Raw genomic sequence first — 26824 nt, forward strand, 5'->3', positions numbered from 1 at the left:
CTCCGCTCCAGTTTGAAAGATTGATTGTTTTTATTCTTAAATCTTTTGTGTGAACACTGTCATTTCTAGTAGAAGTAATATTAGACAGGCTGCTGTTTCGTTACAGCTGATAACATAAGGGATGAAGATGTTCTCTGCGGTATCAACGAAGAAAGGAACCTACAGAGAATTCTGACAAGAAGAATGGATGGAATGATATGACATGTGTTCTGACAGTAGGGAATAATTTTCATTGTGCTAGAGGAAGCTACATATGATAAAAACTGAAGGGGAGGACAGAGACTGCGATACATCAAAAAACGAATGCGAAGTAGTTGCTGGCCTCAACAAATTCCGTGTACAGTAAAATACATTTCTTCAATAACTCAGTATCGGACAGATCTCTGAAAATTTGCTTTAAAATATCTCTGACAGCTTTTTATAGACTGTGGTTATGTGTGTTGGACTTAATCCATGTAAAGGTCAAGATCTGTGAGCTGGCTATGTTACACTTTACTCTTTGGAGTATATGATGCTATTTCCACATACAACATAAGAAGAACTATTAAGTGACGTATAGTCTGGAAAATATCAGATCAGTGCTATGTCATTCATATAAAATGAGAGGAGGAGGAATGCTGTGAAGAATCAAAAAGGGTCTGAAGAGGCAACTACACAAAGGATAAAAGCTTCTAAAAGACACATGGCTGAAAAAACGCCTAGCGACTTAGAAAATCGTTCCTAGGGTCTGGGGCCTCATTAAACTGTTGTTTAAACTTCAAGTACCATTGATTGACAACGTGCTTTTTTGAAAAATGAGCAATATTTTCGAGAGAACTATTGGAGACAAAAAACTTAAATTCTCAATGTTTTTATAGGATATTGCTTTCATATCTTTTTCAAAATAGGTCAAAAACTAAAAATTTTGTGTCTACAGAAGTTGGGAAAAAAGTCGTTTTAAGTTTCCCAGTGATTAAAATTGTTTCATTCTAAGAACAAAAGATGACTAACATACCCATGATATTACTCCAAACAGTAATTTTCATAGTGTATGTGATGGCAAGGAAAATGTTGCTTAAGTTGAACATAGCAGATATCTACATCTACATCTACATTTATACTCCGCAAGCCACCCAACGGTGTGTGGCGGAGGGCACTTTACGTGCCACTGTCATTACCTCCCTTTTCTGTTCCAGTCGCGTATGGTTCTCGTTCGTCAACCCGATCTGGTACAGATCCCACACTGATGAGCAATACTCAAGTATAGGTCGAACGAGTGTTTTGTAAGCCACCTCCTTTGTTGATGGACTACATTTTCTAAGGACTCTCCCAATGAATCTCAACCTGGTACCCACCTTACCAACAATTAATTTTATGTGATCATTCCACTTCAAATCGTTCCGCACGCATACTCCCAGATATTTTACAGAAGTAACTGCTACGAGTGTTTGTTCCGCTATCATATAATCATACAATAAAGGATCCTTCTTTCTATGTATTCGCAATACATTACATTTATCTATGTTAAGGGTCAGTTGCCACTCCCTTCACCAAGTGCCTATCCGCTGCACATCTTCCTGCGTTTCGCTACAATTTTCTAATGCTGCAACTTCTCTGTATACTACAGCATCATCCGCGAAAAGCCGCATGGAACTTCCGACACTATCTACTAGGTCATTTATATATATTGTGAAAAGCAATGGTCCCATAACACTCCCCTACAGCACGCCAGAGGTTACCTTAACGTCTGTAGACGTCTCTCCATTGATAACAACATGCTGTGTTCTGTTTGCTAAGAACTCTTCAATCCAGCCACACAGCTGGTCTGATATTCCATAGGCTCTTACTTTGTTTATCAGGCGACAGTGCGGAACTGTATCGAACGCCTTCCGGAAGTCAAGGAAAATAGCATCTACCTGGGAGCCTGTATCTAATTTTTTCTGGGTCTCATGAACAAATAAAGCGAGTTGGGTCTCACACGTTCGCTGTTCCCGGAATCCATGTTGATTCCTACAGAGTAGATTCTGGGTTTCCAAAAACGACATGATACGCGAGCAAAAAATATGTTCTACAACAGATCGACGTCAGAGATATAGGGCTATAGTTTTGCGCATCTGCTCGACGACCCTTCTTGAAGACTGGGACTACCTGTGCTCTTTTCCAGTCATTTGGAACCTTCCGTTCCTCTATAGACTTGCGGTACACGGCTGTTAGAAGGGGGGCAAGTTCTTTCGCGTACTCTGTGTAGAATCGAATTGGAATCCCGTCAGGTCCAGTGGACTTTCCTCTGTTGAGTGATTCCAGTTGCTTTTCTATTCCTTGGACACTTATTTCGATGTCAGCCACTTTTTCGTTTGTGCGAGGATTTAGAGAAGGAACAGCAGTGCGGTCTTCCTCTGTGAAACAGCTTTGGAAAAAGGTGTTTAGTATTTCAGCTTTACGCGTGTCATCCTCTGTTTCAATGCCATCATTATCCCGGAGTGTCTGGACATGCTGTTTCGAGCCACTTGCTGATTTAACGTAAGACCAGAACTTCCTAGGATTTTCTGTCAAGTTGGTGCATAGAATTTTATTTTCGAATTCACTGAACGCTTCACGCATAGCCCTCCTTACGCTAACTTTGACATCGTTTAGCTTCTGTTTGAGAGGTTTGGGCTGCGTTTAAACTTGGAGTGAAGCTCTCTTTGCTTTCGCAGTAGTTTCCTAATTTTGTTGTTGAACCACGATGGGTTTTTCCCGTCCCTCACAGTTTTACTCGGCACGTACCTGTCTAAAACGCATTTTACGATTGCCTTGAACTTTTTCCATAAACACTCAACATTGTCAGTGTCGGGACAGAAATTTTCGTTTTGATCTGTTAGGTAGTCTGAAATCTGCCTTCTATTACTCTTGCTAAACAGATAAACCTTCCTCCCTTTTTTTATATTCCTTTTAACTTATATGAAGTATTCTGGGTCCCCTAAGGTAAACTGATTCTCAAAAAGAATTATATTAATTTTAGTTTATTAAATACTTAAATCTTTAATGTAGTTCCTTTGTGCACATCCTTTTACAAGTGACCACTGAGCAGTAAATTCTTATTTATGGCGGTCATAGCCTATTCCAGCAGATCTCCATGTTTGTTTTATTCTGATGCAGTTGCTTGTCGTCTTGTATATGACAAGTTACAAGGATCCTTGTTGATTGGTGTCATACCTGAGGTAAATAATGAAAAATTTCGAAAATCAATAAAAGAATGGTGGTTCAAATGGCTCTGAGCACTACGGGACTTAACATCTGAGGTCATCAGTCCCCTAGAACTCAGAACTACTTAAACCTAACGAACCTAAGGACATCACACACATCCATGCCTGAGGCAGGATTCGAACCTGCGACTGTAGCGGTTCGCCTAGAACAGTTCTGCCACAACGACCGGCTAATAAAAGATTGAGTTCTGTTCTTTTGGGTATCGTAGTGCATAAAGAAAGAGTCAAGAAGGATGGGATTTACTTGAGAGCATGCAAAAATCATGGTACCTATATGAGTTCAGTGATAGGGCAAGAATTTTCATGTAACAGAAAATGGAGTATTTGTTTTATTTGAAGGGTCACAGTACAGCGCAGACTGCTAATGGTTTGGAATGTAGTGAATGAGTGCTGCAGAGAGAAGAAGGTGACGGAACATGCGTTTTTATTACTTGCATTAACAGTGGTGAGTACTGCGATATATATATATATATATATATATATATATATATATATATATGTGTGTGTGTGTGTGTGTGTGTGTGTGTGCAGAAGCTTGTAGATCACTTGCTGTACCAATGTTAGCCGTAACTGCATTATACTCATAGTTACAACATCTTAAAGAGGATAATCATGGGGATATGGAGTCCTCAGCTACAAGTATGGGATGGTGGTAATTTCAGGCTTCCACTCCACGGTGGTATACATATGCCCATCTGGTGCAGATCAGGCCACGCCAAACAAATCGAAAAGGTACTGAATGAGACATTTAGGATTATTGATAGATGTCTGCAGTCTAGACCATTTGCACCATGAAGTTGATGTCAGTGTGGAAAGAGCCTTGTCACCAATGCAAGCAATCCATTATGTTATCATATACGAAGTTTCCAGAGATAGAGGGCCAAAAAAAGCTCTGTGAAAACTAACAGCATTTTGCAAACGACTCCATAACAAGAATGGAAATGTGGGAAACACAAATTATGATGGATCCTCACTGGCCTTAAGCATCTCAAAAATACCCCTCCTGCCCACCAAGAGAAGTGGAATACATGGTATACTCTCAGTCGCCTACACCCTGGGGCTGGAAAATCTCCACAAACGGGGATTTATAGACATCGCTACCAACTACCATGGACCACTTGCTTTGCTACTAACTATACCCTGCAACCTGCACTGACGAAGACCTTCTCTGAGCACCTTCAAATGCTCTTGAGGTTGCCCAGTTTGTCGATACATGATGTAATCTTCCATGCACCGAAACATTTTAACTTACTTGTTATATATATTCTGTACTTGTGTGTGTGTGTATTTTGATGCTTCTGATACAAATAAAAAACATCATTCCATTTACTTGTCATGAGGAGAAGACAGAAAAAAGGCAAATAAAAACACTGAAGTAGTTTATATGATGAGAACTTTATTGAGATAAGAAGCATGGCAGGTTACAGGCGGTGACGTCACGGTGCAGCAGGAGTGAGGACGGGAAGAGACGACTCAGCCCCAGTGTCCCCAGCCGCCACCCCAGCGACCGCCCCAGCCGCCCCCCCAGCGGCCGCCGCCCCATCCGCCTCCCCAGCCGCGGCCGCCCCAGCCTCCCCAGCCGCCTCCCCAGCGACCCCCCCAGCCGCCTCCCCAGCCGCCCCATGCAGATTCGGCGGTGTTCAGGGACTCTCCATTCCCTTCTGGCTGTGGTGGTGCGTCAGCAGGCGCCATGTCAAGAGGTGGAGCACACATGGCTACCACCGCTAGCAGTCCTAGCAGCAACAGCTGGAACAATAAACACATCATATTACTGCATGCTGGATTTGTCAAATTTAGTCTTATATTTAAACATTTAGCTTACACATGGATTGTTCAGATAGCACTGTCACACATACATTATCCTTCCTATCCAACCCCCATCTCAAGTAGCTACAATCTGAAACTCGTAAGAAGTAATATCCTCATCGTCATCAATTTTTCATCCATCGTTGGATAGTTTAATTCATTATAATTTATTTTTGTTTTTGTCCCCTAGCCCCACATCGACTGAGGGTGGACTGTCAGCATTACTACATGCATCCCACTCTTCAGCTAAATGGGTGTAACATTTATAACTTTGAAACAATGCATGAGAAGACCTAGAGAAAGGCCTCTGTAACCGTGAGTGAAATGCCAGACTATGCAGTCCCAGTTACTTTGCAAATTAAGTGGCATCATACCCATATAACTTTTATGAGAACTCGATAAACTTAGTAATGGTGTAAAAAAAACTGTCAATTCTTTAAATTTAAAAGAGTATAAATAAAACAGAAATAAAAATAAAATCATGGTGCAGAAAAATAAAGCTGCTTTTAAAATAAGCACTATACATTTTTTAAAATTATTGGGACTATCACAAGTAAGATGTACCATTAGGCGAGGGGAGGTTAGTTTCATGGGTGCATACATCATAGTGTAGGAATAAGTAAATGGTCAAGAAGCTTATAATACAGACATCAGGATAGGTGTGCAGAGGTGATGGTAGGAGACAGGAATGGAGTAGGGGGCTAGACTGCGGTCAGGGTCATGTCACGAAGAGGAAAGGAAGACATAAAGTGGAGAAGGAGCTTGTGGTATAGTACAGGGGAGGAGGAGAATTAGAACTCATACAGCGGATAAATATTTGGGTACATGTCAGGGGTTCGGGTAGATATCATTATTTATGAGTAGGAGTCGTTTGTAATATATCTCTCTAGGTGCAGCAGGATTCTAGAGTTGGAAATGAGGAGAAAACATTGGGAAAGTGAAATTAGCGTTTTCGGATGGGATAGGATGCGTGAGGGAGTTAAATGTAAGCATTGAGGGCACTGAATGAGGACACTTGCGAGCTGCATCGCATATTTCGATTCTTTTACATTCAAGGAAGGAAGGAAGGAAAGATGATTAGGAGTTAATGTTCCGTCGCTAACGAGGTGATCAGAGACGGAGCACCAACTCACACTGGGGAAGGGTCGAGAAAGGAAAACAATCGGTTCATTTTGAAAGAATACGTCCTCGCAACTGTCTCGATTGGTTTAAGGAAACCGTGGGAACCATAAATCTGGCCAGAGAGCGTCAGAATGCGACCGAATGTATTAACACAGCGCTACGTCGCTCGATCACTTTCACATTCAAGTGTGGTGTAGGCTGCAACGCCCCTCCGGGCCAAGCCAGCAGTTGCCACATTGACTTCGTTTCTCCCTGCTTTTAGCTACAAAAAATACACTCCTCTTGGGGATTAGGGGCTAAAATAGCGTGTCAAGGAAAATTCCAAGACAAGTTCAAGCCATTATCGTTCATTTTTGCGACTATAAAATGATCACCAATTAGGAAACAAAGGAAATGGGCACCAGTAAGTGGATATGTTTCTCTCCATGTTCTTAAAATCCAGTAGTGAGACGTTGTGAGTAGTCAAATTCTGCAATACCAGGTACTGTTGCTATTATTATTAGTGTTGTTATTGTTGTGGTTGTGGTTGTTGCTACTATTATTATTAACAGGACACAGTGCACAGAGTGATACATGTGTTGATTTATTTAATTACGACTTTTATTGTAGATATGAAAAGATATTTTAAATGTTGCATAATTTGCCTTACACTGGTTACTGCCCTTAAATTTGTATAGAGTTTGTTTTGCAGCTGGTCTCTGAAAATCAAACATCTGGAAATTCTATTGAATTACAGAACTTATAGAATGTCTCTTAAGAAATGTTGTGTTAGTTCAGGTTTGCTAGCTGGCCAGTTTCCGCCTTTCATCATTACAGTTTCCATTAGTACGTTTCTCTGCCTGCTCAAGTTGCTACATTCCAGTAACATTTGATCAACGGTTTCATTACCTCCAGTGCATGGCCACACAGCGTCGTTTGTTACTCCGAAACGATACTAGTAAGCCTTCAACTTTCTGTGTCCTGTTAGCACCGCTGTGAAATTGGAAGAGATCGGTAGTCTGATCGCCAGTCTTTGGTGCACCGCTAGAAAATATTCTTTGGTAATGATTCCTATTGTAGTGTGTTTGCCATTCTTTCTCCCTTTCTTTCAGAGATGCTTTTCGTGACATTTGTTAAGCGAATGTTTTGACTTTTGATATAGCTAAGTTTCTGTTGTGATACGGATGCCTCTTTTGTCAGATGGTCTGCAAGTTCATTTCCTGTGTGTGCTTTAGTCCATGGAAAGTAGATAACTCAGTTATTCTTTTTCATCATTTTTGTCCTATTTCCTGTTTCTTAAATTTTGTATTGTGATGGTTTGGATTCCCCAAAGAATGTAATATTGTTTTACTATCGGTCTGTTCACTGCTGTTGGTTGTAAGGCATCTAACGCGTTTAGCTTTTCGAGAGCCTTTAAAGTGGCCTTTAAACTGACTGATTAGTTAAACATTCAGTTGCCAGTTTATATTTCGTCAGCTATGTCTGCTTTTTGTTGACGAAAATTGCTGTGCCTGATGCGACTCCTTTTTCAGTTTTACTGTCGTCATTGTTTGATACTCCTGTCAAGTAGTGCCTCCTGTTTTTTTCTTTTGTTAAGGACGACAATATTTTTAGCTGAATGAGGCCAGTTTTTACGAGCACTTTCTAATATTTCTTTAGTATTTCAGGTATTAATTTCTTTGTATTCATTCACCATTTCGTTTATTTTAACAATAATTGGTTTTAGAACCGATAGAAAACACAGCCCTTCGTTTGGCTGTTCTACAAGGTTTGGCAATCTTGATGTTAATTAATCGTTACACTCGTCTGTACTTATTACAGTTGTACTGTCTTGTTAGTGCGTTAATCCATACTGGTAGTAACTGTTATAATAATAATAATAATTATTATTATTATTACTGTTATTATTAAAACTAATGATAATCAAATTACACATATGCATGGGCAGCCATGTTCATAGCAAGGAAAGAGAAATGATAAAGGCAGTTGCTAACTGAACACTGCCATGTGCAGATAAAAAAGCTCTATTGATTGGTTACATCTTTTTATGATACTTTTAATTTGAACTGTTTAGAGTTTTGACGCAAGCTGCATCCTGTTAAATGGAATTTTGTGCACTTTCTATGAATAATTCATTACTGGACAAAGTATCTCTGGCATGGCTTAAGTGGTCTCATGTAATTTATGAGAGGGGTAGAAAAAAATAAGAACTTTGATGATGATTATTATATAAACCATGAGTAGCTTCAAATGTTTGCTGCGGTGCACATAAACTTCGAGTCATTGATAATAAAGGAGTGCTTATCCACGGTGATAGACGAAATGAAGTTTGTTCTGACGCGACGCAATTTCTCGCGGTTCCTAGCGCAGAAACTGGCCACATTCCAACGGAAGACCTTGTAGCGGTCACTGCAGACACGAAAGACATATCGCTGACATTGCGGCGACAATGATCAGCGATTTTACACGCGATTGGCCGGTGCAAACAAAGTGAGTAAGTGACTTTTAGCTTCCCTCGCATACAGATCAGTGTTGTGGCGCATTTACATCTGAATGTTTGCTTTCGCAACAGGAAAGCCAAGGCCCGTTGGCAGAGTACGCCTCTCTGCTCCAAAACAGTGTGTGAGGCAACTGCGGCGGTCTTGCAGGGGTAGCAAACACTTCTCTCGCTCTCTTTCCTAGCGTTTATCCCGTCGAACGATGTCTTCTCCTCTCCGTGGGTGGCAAATTTGTTTTTATTTTAGCTATGTGGTCGGATGTACTTCTTGTAGTCACAGTCGTTAATCATGAGCGAGGGAGGTCGTGCACGTCATCTCTGTGAATGATGTTAAATTTGTCGTGCGTTTTGTGTCGTATTTTAGCTGATTGTGTATTGTTTTTGCTGAGGCAGAGATTGGGAAGAAGACCAGAGTTTGGAAGAAAGAAAATGTGTAACCGTCAGCAAAAGTCACTCAAGCTGTCCATTGTTCTAAACTAACACCGCACAGATTCGATACACATCAGGCTCTCCTCATAGTTTCTCAAGCTAACATACTGCGAGTTAAGCTGTACCAGCAGATCTAAAGAAACGCCAATAAACGGAGGAATTACCATTACAGCTGAATAAAATGACACTAAAGGGCCCGTGTGTGATCATAATCATGTAACAGAGTTGTTATGTTGCAGAAGAAAGAAACAAGAATAAATAAAGTCCAAGTCTACGTATATCTTTGAAAAAAAAAAAAAACAGAGTACGTGACAGATGAGAAGGAGGCACAGAAATATATGGAAACTGATTATGGAAGAATAATAAAGACTACAAAATTTAAACATCTAGCTGAAATGATACAATCAGATGCTTTGGACAAAGAAGCTCATTTAGCAAGGACGAGGAAAATGAAGACGGCTTTTCAACTATTAAAAATCTATGTAACAAGAAATCAATTTCCACTAAGGCGAAACTCCGGCACTACAACACAGCCATTAAGTCAGAATGCCTTTCGTTATATACAGCCAAACAGTTTAAGAAAAGATGGGAAGGAAAACAACCAGGAAAGACTTGGGACCAAAATAAGAGAACGGGAAATGGAAACTAAGAAGTAATAAAGAAATTTATAAAAAAAATGGAACCAAGCCAACATCAGACGCAATGAGGAGGAGAGTTGTATTCTGCGGACACCTAAAATGGCTAGGTGAAAATAGGATGACAAAAAGAATTTTTAACTTCTTTGAGAGAACCCCAAAAATCGGTAACTTAGATCAAAGAAGCTAAAGTAGACCTAAGAGAATAGAAATAACGGAGGAAGAAATAGGAGAAAGATAGAAGTTTAACGCAAAAGTAAAACGTTTCTAGAGGTTCCAGAAGAAAATAAAGAAAAAGGCAGGCGCGCTATAGACAGAAGAAAGAAGAGAAAAACATATGGAAAGAATGATAAACTAAAGAAAAAAGAGAGGAGAAAATAAGGAAGACATAACTTATTTCATGTTGTTCTTGGTAGGCCAAACCAATAGAAAAGAGTCCTGTTATGTCTCCCTCTCTCTCTGTGCGTTAAGACCTCGATATCGACACACACATACACACACACATACACACACACACACACACACAAACATACACACACTAACACACACACACACACACATGCAAGGCACACATATGGGAAGTAAAATAATACTTTTGAAGGGTAAGCTTCAGGCAAGCGAAATGAGGAGGGACACATTTCATGAACGAACAGTTCAGTAATCTGACCTTGAGTTTTGCGTAGGGACTTGATAAGAGCTTACTGAGTAAAAAGCTGGTCTCTTTTATTGGTCAGTTTTATTAATTCCTTCAATCTCAATCAGGATGTATTATAAACGGTACCTTATGGCACCCGAAATCGTAATATTTAGTAGCATGCAGAAATGAATGCACTAGAACAGCATCTACAGCACGCGTTCATAGTAATATTTTATCCACTATAATGTTGGCGAACATTATACTTTCAGATTAAATCATCTGAGAAATACAACAAGCAGCTGTATTTTACATTTTAGTTGGGGCTTGATGCGTTCAACACTTAGTTAGTTATTAAGTGCATTTATGCAGTTACATCTTTGTCGTAATGTGATCTATTTCAAATTTAAATGGTGCAACTGTTCTTTGTGAAAAAATAAATTTTTTGGAGTCACTCTATCTTTTACGTATTCTAGATGTAAAGATGTGGAAAAAATGTTGCACTTTACATCGTCAATTACTTACAACGTTAATACATGCGAGAGTAAGTAATTTCACTCGTTTCTAGCGATTTAAAGCTGCATGAACTGCAATTACGTCAATGAACTATTAAGACGTATTTATGTGCTTATTACTTACATGGAGCATCTAAAATTAATTTTAATGTGCCACTCGTTAGAAAGAGAGATAAGCGTGAATTTATGGCTTAACCTTATCACATGAAATGAAAAGTGTGTATACCTTAAACTCAGACGTCTTGAGCGCTGTTTTCAACTGTTTAAGAAAGAGTGACCATTACGTAATTCACCTGTATCAGTGTAGAAAAGTGCTGAAGCGCTTAAACAGCGTACTGCGAAAGCGTCAAACTTTAGAATATGGGTCGTAGGAACGTTTCCTTTAGAGGTGAACCTTACTTTCCTATGATCCTTTCGAGAAATCAGGGTTCGTTTCTCCTCCACTACAAGTGATTTCGCATGTTCGTCTCAATTTGTTTCATCGAACAGTGTTATTTATAGATATTTAAACGATGTTAAACAGCGTCATGACTTAGCCGCTAACTCTCCCTGATAAATTTATGTACAGTGAGAACAACGGAGATCCTATTAAGTTTCGTTGCAGCACACCCGGTGTTTCGTTCGCTTTTGATGAACATTCTCTGTACAGCATAACACTGTTGGCTCCATCGGTCAAAAATCCTTCGAACGCTTTTCTAATTCTAGGGAGATCCTGCTGTCTTCTTGTTCCCCTACATCGCCCACTGAAACATACTGCTACTAAAAAGAATGAGTGGTTCATACCAATATTTCTTTTCTGACATGTTACTAGTTTGTTGGAGAGAATTCTTTTCTTAGGCATGGAGTAATGTTTCAGCTTAGAATATGATCCTGCAACGTACATTTTGGAAGGGTTCAGTGGTCTAGTGTGTAAATATGGACGCAGCATTTTTTCCATCTAAAACTGTGGAATGTCTGGTAAAATCATGCCGTTAGCCTCCGTATTCTACTTCCTTAATTATTCTCAGGTTTGTGTTTGTTGTTCTGCCTCATGAATTAAAATATTACTTCTTTTTCAAGTGACTGTTTCTCCTGTCTCCAGGAGTAAATACGGGAAAATTCTGTAATATTCCCAAATGAGGTGATAATTACATGTACAAAATTAAATTGCACTTAGAAACATAGTTTCAACGGTGTGAGTAGTGGATGCAAGAAGTGTAAGAACCACAGGGAAAACGGTTAGATGTGCCATTAATGTAAGCGACTCTATTCACGACGGGGAGTCATTCCACACTTTGTGACTGGAGAGGCACTAATGAGACGATTGTGCAAGAGCCACCTCAGGCGCTAGGGAAATAACCATTGGGATTCATTGTCCATCGGAATACTTTTGCTCCTGTACGTGACTCCAGCAGTAAACTGCGACAGCAGGAAATTTCCCGATTGTTAGAAGACTACAACTGCTGTCAAAGTGTGACGTCTTAAGATCGGACGTCTTTATTTACACCGGTAGTTAAAATGAAAGTGCGTAATATTTTGATAGTGCTACGTGTCAAAGAAACAAACAACTTTGTAATATACAGAGGTAGTGCTATGAAAGTATTGGCGACCTTGAAGACTTGTTTGAAGGAAAAGCAATATGTGATGGACATTTAGTGCGATGCTTTGTTTTAAGTTTTACGTTGCATAGTGGAGAGCTGCATCAAACCAGTCTCTGGGCTGAAGACCACAACAACAACAACAGCGTGAAAGCATGGTTCAATAGGCCTGGTTCCTATAATGAAGCTTTTGCTATCGTGAATCTATGTAGTTGTCGTACTGGGTTGCAGTATTCCACCGCACGATAACATCAGTAACCCAATGAGACAGAATACAATAGATTATTTCACCTCTGAGGAAGAACGACACCAGGCACTGAACTCACCCCTAGCTGATGTAGGATTTACCAGGAACATACAGAGGTTGTTTCACAAATTTCATTACAGATTTCTAGGGGTTGTAGAAGGAATTTAGTAGATACGATTTTGATAAGAAACCCTTGTCCAAAAAACATACCGTTTGAGTATAAAGTAAGTGCTAAAATCGGATTATTTTCAAATATCTCGCTTCACGGGACGGAATGTAATGGTAAAGGTGCTGTAAGTATACCGTGATCGATGTACTTGACAGCGAGCTACGTGGCAGCATGGACTGGCGCGCCTTACCTTACACTGGACTCAAATTCGGGAGGACGACGGTTCAATCCCGCGTCCGGCCATCCTGATTTAGGTTTTCCGTGATTTCCCTGAATCGCTCTAGGCAAATGCCGGGGTGGTTCCTTTGAAAGGGCACGGCCGACTTCCTTCCCTAATCCGATGAGACCGATGACCTCGCTGTTTGGTCTCTTCCCCCAAACAATCCAATCCAATCCAATTTTGTGTGGGTAGTCACCGTTTACACGTCTGATAAAGCATGAGAGGATGAGAGGAATTACAGCTGTTCTTAAAAAGAAAAAAAGGAATCGGGGAAAATGATTATAAATGTGGAGATATCATGTAAATGGCAGTTCTAATTTGCAGAGCGACGTTCAATGAAGAGACCCATGGGAATAATTGTTAATATTGTTTTTCACCAAATGTTTTAAATCGCTGAACTGCTGATTCTCTTTGCATCATGCTCATTCTCTGTAACGCAACATGAATCACTACTGTTAAATTGTGCACGATTTGGTTTATAAACGGCCGCAGAAAACATTCGACTTCGAAACCTGATATACCGATTCACAATAATTATCGATACTTTTGCAAATGCTGAATATCGATAAGCAGCTGAAAAGATTGAAAGTATTGTCAGCAAGATATGCCATTGTAAGCCGAACGCGATGTAAGTCTTATACAACTAAAGTGTCAGTGGAACAATATTTGCATTAAAATATGCGAAACTGAAATCATGATGCGGTTTTGAAAAGCAAAAATGAGGCAAGATTTACATGATATGAACCACCAACGTGTAAATCAGATTACAGAATTAAACACCTTAGTCTTGTAAGAGAAAAAAACCTGCAGACGGATCAGCGTGTTATCCTGAGTCTAAGGTTTCAAGAAACAATATTGTTGGCGGCTATGTCGTCTTCTCTAAGGCCGTTAATGTGATACCGAAAGCGAAACCACTACTTCACTATTAGGCAATTCAACAGTTTAATTCCTACAGCTGCGCGTTCGCTGCCATTTCTGCAAATGAATACTGCGTGACAGTAATAAGTATCGAAACCAGGTACCGAACGTTGTAGGCATACCCTCTGACCTTCTGCAACTAAGATGAATTCAAATGGTTTATATTTTAGCAGCATGATGTCGGGAATAAGACCCTCGCTGGAACTAAGTTTTATAAATGCAAATTACATTTAACGCTGCCTAACGCGGCTTGCAACTGTAGCTGAATCAAACGAAGTAGCTCCTGTCCATCGCTCAGAGAAAAATGCGTAAGTTTAGCATGTATATATAGGGCTACAGGACACCTTCGGATCATATATGTACATCGGATCTTTTCAAAAGAGCGCGGAGAGGTCCCGTGCTGTTCTGGAAAGAAACGTTGTTAGTATAGGCACACGCCAGCCACATACGTAATGAGCGCGCGCAGAAAAGGCTTTGAGCAGTGTTGGCATGACGCTGTATTTACAATGGAGGCAAAGACGGCGCCGGAAACCTCTGCTGGGTCTCTGGCCTTCCAAGGACAGAGCTTTCACCTGGACACACAACTGTTGACGCGCCTCTGGCCTAACGTTGCGTCTAACAACGTAACACGCGGCTCCTGCAGTAGTTACGATATTGCTCGAGTTCGCGCTGTCCTGCCGTTTTAACTGGGTTTCTGTTTAATAATGGAGTAATGATTTTCAAAGAAAATACTCTATTTTTAGTAACTTAGTGACTGCCTGAACTTCAGCAATGTAATTAACAATTCCATAAGTCAGTGCAGTCTGTTGATACGTCATCGAGTGTTACATATATTTACTCCAGACCAGTTTCATTGTGTACGACAGAAAGCAGTTTCTTGAAATTACACAGGTAAATGCGTGTTTGAACATAAATGCAGATGCTAGCCGAGCCTACACGTTGCACTGTTGTATTTGACCACGAACGGCATCTGTGCATGGTAGAGCACTTGCCCGCGAAAGGCAAAGGTCCCGAGTTCGAGTCTCGGTCCGGCACACAGTTTTAATCTGCCAAGAAGTTTCACCTATACAATGTCCTCAAAACGTTACAGGTGTCAGTCGTGGCCAGAACACTATTCTGTTTAGTTTTTAGTGCACTGGGTAGGATCCAATTGAACTCTAACTGCTTCCAACTTGTGGCCGAGTTTACGTCCCAAGACTTCGGTGTTGATTTGGGCAAGCATATCGTGGTATTCCACGGGTACCATGGCTACTCTTCACGGCCGCATTATTGCCAAGGATTATGTGACCATTTTAGATGATCCAGTCCATCCCATTGCACAGAGTTTGGTCCCCAATGGTGACACTTGTTCCAAGACGACAAAGACCCTGTTCACATAGTTCGCATCGTCCAGAAGTGGTTTTATTAGCACGAGGATGAATTCCCACATCTCCCCTGGCCTCCACAAACACAATATTATGAGCCTTCGTAACCTACTTTGGAGCGAAGGGTGCGTGTTCGCTATCCAACTCCATCATCATTACCTGAATTCAAAAATGGCTCAAATGGTTCTGAGCACTATGGGACTTAACATCTGAGGTCATCAGTCCCCTAGAACTTAGAACTACTTAAACCTATCTAACCTAAGGACATCACACACATCCATGCCCGAGGCAGGATTCGAACCTGCGAGCGCAGCAGTCACGCGGTTCCGGACTGAAGCGCCTAGAACCGCTCGGCCAACACGGCCGGCTTACCTGAACTGGCCACTGTTTTACAAGAAGAGTAGTATGATCCTTTGAAAATCATACAGGATCCGTATTAATCTATTCTGAGATGACTAGAAGCTGTTCTGAATGCCAATGGTTTTCCTACATCGTATTAGGCATGGCAATATCCTGCGTTTCTGATGTCTCCTCATTTTTGTCTACCTCTGTAATTTCCTGTATAAATATGTCAGCCTTTTAAAATAATTCGTTAACTTCCATGCAGTTTTTGGTTCGTACTCAGGACTTTCAGCAAACGCCTACATATGAGTTGCTAGGAAATTTTCACTGTCTGTTACTGTTACTAACTAGTAACTGTGTTCTGGCAGATTATTATGGGAGAACTGTCCCCACAATCACTTTGTGTTGCACACATTTAAACATTAAACCTGCCAGTCGTAAGAATTTCACCACTACATCTACATCTTCATCTACATTTATACTCCGCAGCCACCCAACGGTGTGTGGCGGAGGGCACTTTACGTGCAAATGTCATTACCTCCCTTTCGCCGGCCGCGGTGGTCTCGCGGTTCTAGGCGCTCAATCCGGAGCCGCGCGACTGCTACGGTCGCAGGTTCGAATCCTGCCTCGGGCATGGATGTGTGTGATGTCCTTAGGTTAGTTAGGTTCAAGTAGTTCTAAGTTCTAGGGGCCTGCTGACCATAGATGTTAAGTCCCATAGTGCTCAGAGCCATTTGAACCATTTTTACCATTTTTGAACCTCCCTTTCCTGTTCCACACGCTTATGGCTCGCGGGAGAACGACTGCCGGAAAGCCTCCGTGCGCGCTCGAATCTCTCTAATTTTACATTCGTGATCTCCTCGGGAGGTATAAGTAGGGGGAAGCAATATATTCGATACCTCATCCATAAACGCACCCTCTCGAAACCCGGACAGCAAGCTACACCGCGATGCAGAGCGCCTGCCTTGAAGAGTCTGCCACTTGAGTTTGCTAAACATCTCCGTAACGCTATCACGCTGATACCTTCAGCTCGAGAAAAATCAGTGTTTGATTTCTTCCTCTGTTCGAATGTTAATGATTTAAAAATTGTTCAACATTTTTTCCTAGAGACAGCTCAAGCGTTTGAAATACGAGGGCAGTTCAATAAGTAATGCAACACTTTTTTTTCTGAAACAGGGGTTGTTTTATTCAGCATTGAAATACACCAGGTTATTCCCCAATCTTTTAGCTACACAACACTATTTTTCAACGTAATCTCCATTCAATGTTACGGCCTTACGCCACCTTAAATGAGGGCCTGTATGCCTGCACGGTACCATTCCACTGGTCGATGTCGGAGCGTCCTTCATTGGGCCAAACATATGGAAATCCGACGGTGCGAGATCGGGGCTGTAGGGTGCATGAGGAAGAACAGTCCACTGTGAAGTTTTGTGAGCTCCTCTCGGGTGCGAAGACTTGTGTGAGGTCTTGCGTTGTCATGAAGAAGGAGAAGTTCGTTCAGATTTTTGTGCCTACGAACACGCTGAAGTCGTTTCTTCAATTTCTGAAGAGTAGCACAATACACTTCAGAGTTGATCGTTTGACCTTGGGGAAGGACATCGAACAGAATAACCCCTTCAGCGTCCCAGAAGACTGTAACCATGACTTTACCGGCTGAGGGTATGGCTTTAAACTTTTTCTTGGTAGGGGAGTGGGTGTGGCGCCACTCCATTGATTGCCGTTTTGTTTCAGGTTCGAAGTGATGAACCCATGTTTCATCGCCTGTAACAATCTTTGACAAGAAATTGTCACCCTCAGCCACATGACGAGCAAGCAATTCCGCACAGATGGTTCTCCTTTGCTCTTTATGGTGTTCGGTTAGACAACGAGGGACCCAGCGGGAACAAACCTTTGAATATCCCAACTGGTGAACAATTGTGACAGCACTACCAACAGAGATGTCAAGTTGAGCACTGAGTTGTTTGATGGTGATCCGTCGATCATCTCGAACGAGTGTGTTCGCACGCTCCGCCATTGCAGGAGTCACAGCTGTGCACGGCCGGCCCGCACGCGGGAGATCAGACAGTCTTGCTTGACCTTGCGGCGATGATGACACACGCTTTGCCCAACGACTCACCGTGCTTTTGTCCACTGCCAGATCACCGTAGACATTCTGCAAGCGCCTACGAATATCTGAGATGCCCTGGTTTTCCGCCAAAAGAAACTCGATCACTGCCCGTTGTTTGCAACGCACATCCGTTACAGACGCCATTTTAACAGCTCCGTACAGCGCTGCCACCTGTCGGAAGTCAATGAAACTATACGAGACGAAGCGGGAATGTTTGAAAATATTCCACAAGAAATTTCCGGTTTTTTCAACCAAAATTGGCCGAGAAAAAAAATGTGTTGCATTACTTATTGAACTGCCCTCGTAGTACCTACAATAATGTGACCAATAGAACTTGTTCGCTTGTGAATCATTAATTTCCGTAACAAAGCACCATGGAGATCAGAATATGAAGAATATCTTTGCTGGATCTTTAGTAAACTTACTTTAGGTTAGGTTAGGTTAGTGCTGTTTAACGTCGACAACGAGGTCATTAGAGACGGAGCGCTAGCTCGGGTTAGGGAAGGATGGGGAAGGAAATCGGCCGTGCCCTTTGAAAGGAACCATCTCGGCATTTGCCTGAAACGATTTAGGGAAATCACGGAAAACCTAAATCAGGATGGCTGGAGACGGGATTGAACCGTCGTCCTCCCGAATGCGAGCCCAGTGTCTAACCACTGCGCCACCTCGCTCGGTAAACTTACTTTAAACCCACCGCGTCAGAGGTCGAGCGCAGACATAGTCTAATGCGAAGAACATTTTAGTTATCACATTCGTTTGAGCTTGTTCGCTGACTGACAGGTCGAAAGTTTGCTGTATCTAACAGGATCAGGCTTCAAAGAAGCTTTCTAAAGTATTTAGGTACCTTTCACATTATATTATCCGCAGAAATTTCACTTTTTCTTTGTGAAGGGAGTAAGGCCCTGAAACATCGAAGTGGGTAAATACTACAGACATGCTCACAACCATAAAGAAAGAAAGAACCTTTTTGATGAAATTCGTTGGCAGTATCTCCAAAAATTAGTAAGAGTTTCCAAATAAACTGCACGTGTAGTTGTAGTTTAGGCTGGGTAAGACCTCAGTCATCAAGATTTCCGGCAATCGTTTTAGGCGAGAGCCTATACGTTTCCCTTGAACAATATTCTATCTTTCCACTCTCTAGTCCGAAATTTGTCTCTAGAAATCTTGTTGGCCACCTGAGACGTAGCGCGCTAGTTTTCCCTTTGATATTGCTGTTGGAGTATTCCGATGTCTTGGCTCTTCGTGTTAAAAGTGTGGCCATCAGTTATACCTTGCTGCCTGTTCAGCTGCAAACGGAAAGTAATATTCTTCTTACGAGGGATATAAGAGTGATAAGGATTCTTTTACCGATCTAGAGATGTATTCTGACAAATAGCTTGTTAATGGAATGAGATTTTCACTCTGCAGCAGAGTGTGCGCTAATATTAAACTTCCTGGCGAATTAAAACTGAGTGCCGGACCGAGACTCAAACTTGGGACTTCTGTCTTTCGCGGGAGGAACGTGGGAGACGAGGTACTGGCGGAAGGAAAGGTGTGAGGACGAGTCGTGAACCGTGATTGGTTAGCTCAGTTGGTAGAGTACTTGCCTGCGAAAAGCAAACATCCCGAGTTCGAGTCTCGGTCCGGCACACGGTTTTAATCCACCAGAAAGTTCCAGCTTGATAACGACTTCATATATTTTCCACGCCAGTAACGATGTTCAAACGTTACTTACAATTTTGTCTGCGAGGTGTTTTATAACACTTCATGCTATGAAGCAGGCTAAGAAATACTGAAAAATAAGTTTAAAACTAGAAAAATAGCAACCAAGTTCAAATGAACTGTTGGTTGGTCGTTCGTTTTTAGCTTAGTTGCCAGTCCGTTGTTACTTAAAATGCTGTGGCCTGCTGGTCTAGCGGTAAAACGTGTTTCTGGAAGCCGGATAGTCGCGGGATCGAATTCCGGTCGGAGCACGGAATACTTCATTCTGCCTTTAACTTAGTCTCCAACTCTCAACGATGTGAAGATTCGCCAGAAAAGACGTGTGGTACGGATTCCAAGTTGAACTGTAGGTCCTCTCTCCCCGGTCGGATTACGTGGTTGGGTCGGGACACTCAGTCGCCGAAGTGGCGTCCAATTGAAAGGCTTGAGCGTCACTGTATTGTTATTATTAAATGTTTACATAAATGGTGTATATCCCAATAAATTTATAGAGAGAAACATTCAATGTTCTAAACGCTCTGTAAATCAATGTATGTAATGAATTACGCTCTAAGATTGTGAATCGATGTGGAAAATATTTGTCCTTCCTTACGTATCAAACTCTTCCTTGTCTTACTTAGGCATATCGCTGATGTGCGGGTGAACGTGTACTGTTGGGCTAACAGGGGAGTACAAGCGAACATTGGCGGGAGCGCGAATTGAACTATACGAAGAACCTTATCTACATCTTCATCTACGTGATTACTCTGCTATTCACAATAAAGTGCCTGGCAGAGGGTGCAATGGACCACCTTCAAGCTATCTCTCTACCGTTCCACTCTCGAACGGCACGCGGGAAAAACGAGCACTTAAATTTTTCTGTGTGAGCCCTGATTTCTCTTATTTTATCGTGATAATCATTTCTCCCTATGTAGACGGGTGCCAACAGAATTTTTTCGCAATCTTAGGAGAAAACTGGTGATTGAAATTTCATGAGAAGATCCCGTCGCAACGAAAAACGACTTTGTTTCCAGGCATTTGCCTGAAGCGATTTAGGGAAATCATGGAAAACCTAAATCAGGATGGCCGGAGACGGGATTGAACCGTCGTCCTCCCGAATGCGAGTCCAGTGTGCTAACCACTGCGCCACCTCGCTCGGTCAATATTCCAGAATTGGGCGGACAAGCGTGATGTGAGCAGTCTCTTTAGTAGACCTGGTGCACCTTCTAGGTGTTCTGCCAATGAATCGCAGTCTTTGGTTTGCTCTACCCACAATATTATCTATGTGATCGTTCCAGTTTAGGTTATTTGTAATTGTAATCCCTAAGTATTTAGTTGAAATTACAGCCTTCAGATTTGCGGGACTTATCGCGTAATCGAAATTTAGCTGAATTCCTTTAGTACTCTCATGTGAATAACTTCAGACCTCTCCTTTTTCAGGGTCAATTGCCACTTTTCACACCATACAGATATCTTATCTAAATCATTTTGCAAGTCGTTTTGATCATCTGATGACTTTACAAGACGGTAAATGAGAGCATCATCTGCAAACAATCTAAGACGGCTACTCAGATTGTCTCCTATGTCGTTAACATAGATCAGGAACAATGGAGAGCCTGTAACACTTCCTTGGGAAACGCCGGATATTACTTCTGTTTTGCTCGATGACTTTCCGTCTATTATTACGAACTCTGACCTTTCTGACAGGAAAGGTCTGACAGGAAATCACGAATCCAGTTACACAACTGAGGCGATACTCCGTAGGCACGCAGTTTGGTTAGAAGACGCTTGTGAGGAACGATGTCGAAAGCCTTCTGGAAATCTAAAAATATGGAATCAATTTGACATCCCCTGTCGATAGCACTTATTATTTCATGAGTATAAAGAGCTCATTGTGTTTCACATGAACGACATTTTCTGAAACCGTGCTGACTATGTGTCAATAAATCGTTTTCTTCGAGGTACTTCATAATGTTCCAAAACCCTACTGCAAATCGACGTTAGTGATATAGGGCTGTAATTCAGCGATTTACTCCTACTTCCCTTTTTGGGTATTGGTGTGACTTGAGCAATTTTACAGTCTTTAGGTACGGATCTTTTTGTGAGCGAGTGGTTGTATATAATTGCTAAATATGGAGCTGTTTTATCAGCATACTCTGAGGGGAACCTGACTGGTATACAATCTGGACCGGAGGCCTTGCCTTTATTAAGTGATTTATGGTGCTTCGTTACTCAGAGGATATCTACTTCTATGTTTCTCATCTTGCAGTTGTTCTTGATTGGAATTCAGGAACATTTACTTCGTCTTCTTTGGTGAAGGAGTTTCGGAAAACCGTGTTTAATAACTCTGCTTTAGTGGCACTGTCATCAGTGACTTCATCGTGCAGTGAAGGTATTGATTGCGTCTTGCCACTGGCATATCGTCAGAAATTTCACTTAAGCCTCGATATATGGCTTCCCTGGGGAATGTGCAGATAAGATTAGACTAAACAGCAGCCCCCACAGTGACAAATAATCCGCCTTTCTGTTCACACTACACTAGTGATCGGAACAGAAGTATGTTTTCATACACGTCATTCTAAATCGTGTCCTGTGCCACACACTACGCGATGTCTAAAAAGGTATAGATGTAAATTTAGTGGTATAAAGTACATTAAGGCCGACGTTAATTTTGCGCTGCGCGCTCAGGAGCAGATGAGGCACTCACCGATAAGCGCAGCATTGTGGTCGTTCCCGCAGCTTCGGCTCTTGTGGCGTCACTGGTGGTCTCCACAAGTCTGTCGCCGACATCGCATCGAGGGGCCTTAAATACTCTGGCGACCAGGACGCGGCGGGCGATTGCGTTCAGAATGACTGGACCCTTGGCTCCGCCCACTGCGTCCCTCCACACACACACACACACACACACCAGTGACAGAAGCGCCCAGCGCAGAGTGGACACTCGAGTGTCTCCCTCTCTCCCACCTGGTCCCGGCAGAAGTCACTGGCTGTGGCCTTGAACCTGGCCGAGGTGGCTCAACTGCCGCCGTCCACCCAGAAAGTGCGCATCCTCGCAGTGACCAGCAGTTCCGAGGAATGTGAGCGGTACAGATCAGCGGCTGTTAGAGGCGGCTGACGCAGCATATTCACGCAGAGAACAGCTTTGTCAAGACTTTGAGAAGTCACCGCACGGGAAAAACCGCGTTGCCACCTCTTATGAAACTTTTAAAAACTTCGGTACTCTTCCTTCTACATCTACATCTACATCCATACTCCGCAAGCCACCTGACGGTGTGTGGCGGAGGGTACTTTGAGTACCTCTATCGGTTCTCCCTTCTATTCCAGTCTTGTATTGTTCGTGGAAAGAAAGGTTGTCGGTATGCCTCTGTGTGGGCTCTAATCTTCTGATTTTATCCTCATGATCTCCTCGCGAGATATACGTAGGAGGGAGCAATATACTGCTTGACTCCTCGGTGAAGGTATGTTCTCGAAACTTCAACAAAAGCCCGTACCGAGCTACTGAGCGTCTCTCCTGCAGAGCCTTCCACTGGAGTTTATCATCTTCGTAACGCTTTCGTGATTACTAAACGAACCTGTAACGAAGCGCGCTGCTCTCCGTTGGATCTTCTCTATCTCTTCTATCAACCCTATCTGGTACAGATCCCACACCGGTGAGCAATATTCAAGCAGTGGGCGAACAAGTGTACTGTAACCTAACTCCTTTGTTTTCGGATTGCATTTCCTTAGGATTCTTCCAATGAATCTCAGTGTGGCATCTGCTTTACCGACGATTAATTTTATATGGTCAGTCCATTTTAAATCACTCCTAATGCCTACTCCCAGATAATTTATGGAATTAACTGCTTCCAGTTGCTGACCTGCTATATTGTAGCTAAATGTTAAAGGATCTTTCTTTCTATGTATTCGCAGCACATTACACTTGTCTACATTGAAATTCAATTGCCATTCCCTGCACTATGCGTCATTTCGTTGCAGAACCTCCTGCATTTCAGCACGATTTTCCATTGTTATAACCTCTCACATTTCGGATCTCCGTCAATTTCCTTCCATACTATTGCACTTTTTATCGCTATAAACACGCCTCCTCCTTCACTATCCAGCTTGTCTCTGCGGTATACATTCCAATCTGAGTTAAGAAATTCATTACTGTTTACATCTGGTTTCACCCAAATTTCTGTCCCTAGTACTATGTGGGCATTGTGACCGTTTATTAATGAGAGTAGTTCTGGGACCTTTCTATAGACGCACTCGACTGCATGTAACTTGTGGTAGTGTGTGTGCATGCTGAAAGTTTTATAACTCTAGTTCTAAAATACCTTAGTATCAAGCCAATAGACGTAGAGGAAAATGCGGGTATCTGGAGAGAAACTGGGCTAGAGTTCACAGAAGTGCATCCACACATATTGTAAAATATATGTATATATGTGTGTGAGTGCGCGGACCCGCTCGTGTGTGTGTGTGTGTGTGTGTGTGTGTGTGTGTGTGTGTGTGTGTGAATGTTCTACATATCCTAAACCACTGGACTGATTTGAACCAAACTTGGTACACATATCCCTTGTTATCCGGTAGCGATTGCTCTTGGGGTAAGAGCCACCTACCTATCATAGTAGATGGATATGACGTCATAAACAGTGAGATGTGTTAAAACTGCCACATCATACATGTTTAAATTTATTACTTCTGTGCTACTAAGCCGGCCGGTGTGGCCGTGCGGTTCTAAGCGCTTCAGTTTGGAACCGCGTGACCGCTACGGTCGCAGGTTCGAATCCTGCCTCGGGCATGGATGTGTGTGATGTCCTTAGGTTAGTTAGGTTTAAGTAGTTCTAAGTTCTAGGGGACTGATGACCTCCGAAGTTAAGTCCCATAGTGCTCAGAGCCATTTGAACCATTTTTTTGTGCTACTAACTGTATTCGTAACACATTCTGCATATAGCATCCACATATGCTGCTGATCAAATCTATAGAAAATATGTAATTGAACGACACGTATTTCAAGAGATATGGCGCGGTAAACACAGAGGTGCGTGAAAAAATGCCGCATCATGCATGAGGTTTTAATACATTTATTCTTTACCACTTAAACACTCCTACAGTCGAGTCTAAGGAAATCCCTGACACCTTGCAGCGCTTTAACAGCTTTAAATTGCGAAAGACAAACGGCTGTAGGCGAAAACAGTCGTCGTGTATAGAGCTACGAAGAGACGTCGCCATAGAGACCTTTTCAAAATCGCGTTGTAGAGATGCGAAGCAGCAGTGCCCAGCGTACAGAAAGTGTCCGAGATATTACACTACAAATACAGGCCATTTTTTATTTTCGTTTCTAATAGAAAATTGGCATCATGAATAGCCAGACAGTCCGAGTTTGTTAACTAGTAGTCAGAATTTTCCGAACGGTGTGGTATGTATAAATAAAATCGATTTTCTGCTTCAGTCGCTCTGTATGTATGTCGAATTCATTTTTGCATCCCTCAAACACATAATGATGTCGAAATCATTTTAGAAAGGTATTATGTAGCTTTCAAAATATCTCCTGTTGTGAGATGCCTGCACTGGCTCCAAGAAACAGGAAATATCCTTTCTTTATGCAAACAAATGGAAAAGGTAAGGCCTGATTGTCTTCCGAGATAAGCTTAGTTATTACGTATGATCCTTCCTTTTTTGTTCGATCTGTATCTTTGCTATGAGTGAAACTTATTTAAAAATCATGGACAAGCTATTCTCTGCAGAACAAATAAGTAACACCTTAGTCGCCAGAACATCCCCATACAAGACCAGTTTTCGCTGATACCCACGGCCGATCTTGGCCTCACCGTGGCGTTGGGCTCATCTATTTTGCAGTTTTGCACATTCTCTGGTACGGCGGGGACGTACCCAGCAATGGAGTGGGACTTCAAGTTTGTCCTGAACCGCTAATTCACTGCCCACCACCAAAGGGTTCGCTTAATGTCTCCATACAACAGACTGAGTACCACAAGCCCTCACTTCATGAGACACTGCAGAGAGGTTTGGAATTTAATCCAAGATACCAGCGCTACGGTCGCAGGTTCGAATGCTGCCTCGGGCATGGATGTGTGTGATGTCCTTAGGTTATTTAGGTTTCAGTAGTTCTAAGTTATAGGGGACAGATGACCACAGATGTTAAATCCCATAGTGCTCAGAGCCATTAGAACCAAGACACCAGCGCAAAGACTGGTGATCAGGAACTTCACGTCACCACCTCTAGGCGCTACAGTCTGGAACCGCGCGACCGCTACGGTCGCAGGTCCGAATCCTGCCTCGGGCATGGATGTGTGTGATGTTCTTAGGTTTAAGTAGTTCTAAGTTCTGGGGGACTGATGACCTCAGAAGTTAAGTCCCTTAGTACTCAGATCCGTTTGAACCATTTGAACCATCACCACCTCTCCTCCACTTTCTGGTCAAATACGGCACTGAAAATATGAAAATATTCCACTATCAGGGTTCAACAACACACAGGTTGTTACAGAGACGGGTTCGGGGAATAAATTATACTTAATTCGTAAGTTTGTTTAGCAACTATAATATATATTTCAGAGTAAAATTTAGTCGTCAGTTACACAGATAAGGATCGAAGATGAAGTTGATACTCATTAGACTCCAGGAAAATGTAATTCCATCAGATCAAAAGTTGCACAGATATTTTATTTCGCTTTACCGGTTTCAACAAGTTAATTTGTCATCTTCACAAGCGTAAAAAATTAGGCATAATATAAACGTTAGATTCATATAAACATGTAAGAAGTGCATTACAGGAACTTACTTAGTATTGGTTTAGCTGATGTCAATACCTTCTTCACAGAACATAATAATACATGTTCAAACTGTGCGTATGATATGTGATTATTGTAAACACAGGTTGACAGAGTGATAATTTACGGTAAATGAGTTACATATATGCACATGTCAAGCTATTGTTGCCAGTGCCTGGGGGTGAGCATCTCGGAAACACCGATACTGGTAGGCTGGTAGCGTGCTGTTGTCGTGAGCATATATGGAAACTGGTTGAAAGACTGTGAAACCACTAGTGGGAGACGAAGTATTGGAGTCCATATCTCATCACAGAACGTGGAGTGTGGAGGCTTGCCCACTCTGTAAGCCATGACAGACGGCGACCTGTGGCAGACCTGACTACAGAGTACTATACTGGTGCAGGCACAGATGTCCCGGAGCTGCACAGCCGTCATACCAGCTCATAACAAATTCGTGAAATTCTTCAGTTTTGCAAACATTTCAACACTTCACACACCCAGCAATATGCGGTTAGTGTTAATGATGCAGCTAAATAGACGTATTATCAGTTATGGGCGATCAGGTTGAATGTGGCTCAGATTAACAAGAGTA

At 42.1% G+C, this 26824-nt stretch overlaps 1 protein-coding gene across 1 annotated transcript in view; it reads right to left on the minus strand.

Annotated features, from left to right (window-relative positions):
• Positions 1 to 4600: 4600 nt before the first annotated feature.
• LOC126259831 (heterogeneous nuclear ribonucleoprotein A1, A2/B1 homolog) overlaps positions 4601 to 26824 on the minus strand; it is a 132857-nt gene continuing 110633 nt past the window's right edge. The window contains exon 3 of the mRNA XM_049956875.1: positions 4601 to 4807. Within this exon, the coding sequence (XP_049812832.1) occupies positions 4698 to 4807 (110 nt within the window). The 3' untranslated portion in view covers positions 4601 to 4697. The remainder of the gene's footprint in view (positions 4808 to 26824) is intronic.

The sequence above is a fragment of the Schistocerca nitens genome, chromosome 5, assembly GCF_023898315.1.
Source record: "Schistocerca nitens isolate TAMUIC-IGC-003100 chromosome 5, iqSchNite1.1, whole genome shotgun sequence".
In the NCBI taxonomy this organism is placed as follows: domain Eukaryota; kingdom Metazoa; phylum Arthropoda; class Insecta; order Orthoptera; family Acrididae; genus Schistocerca; species Schistocerca nitens.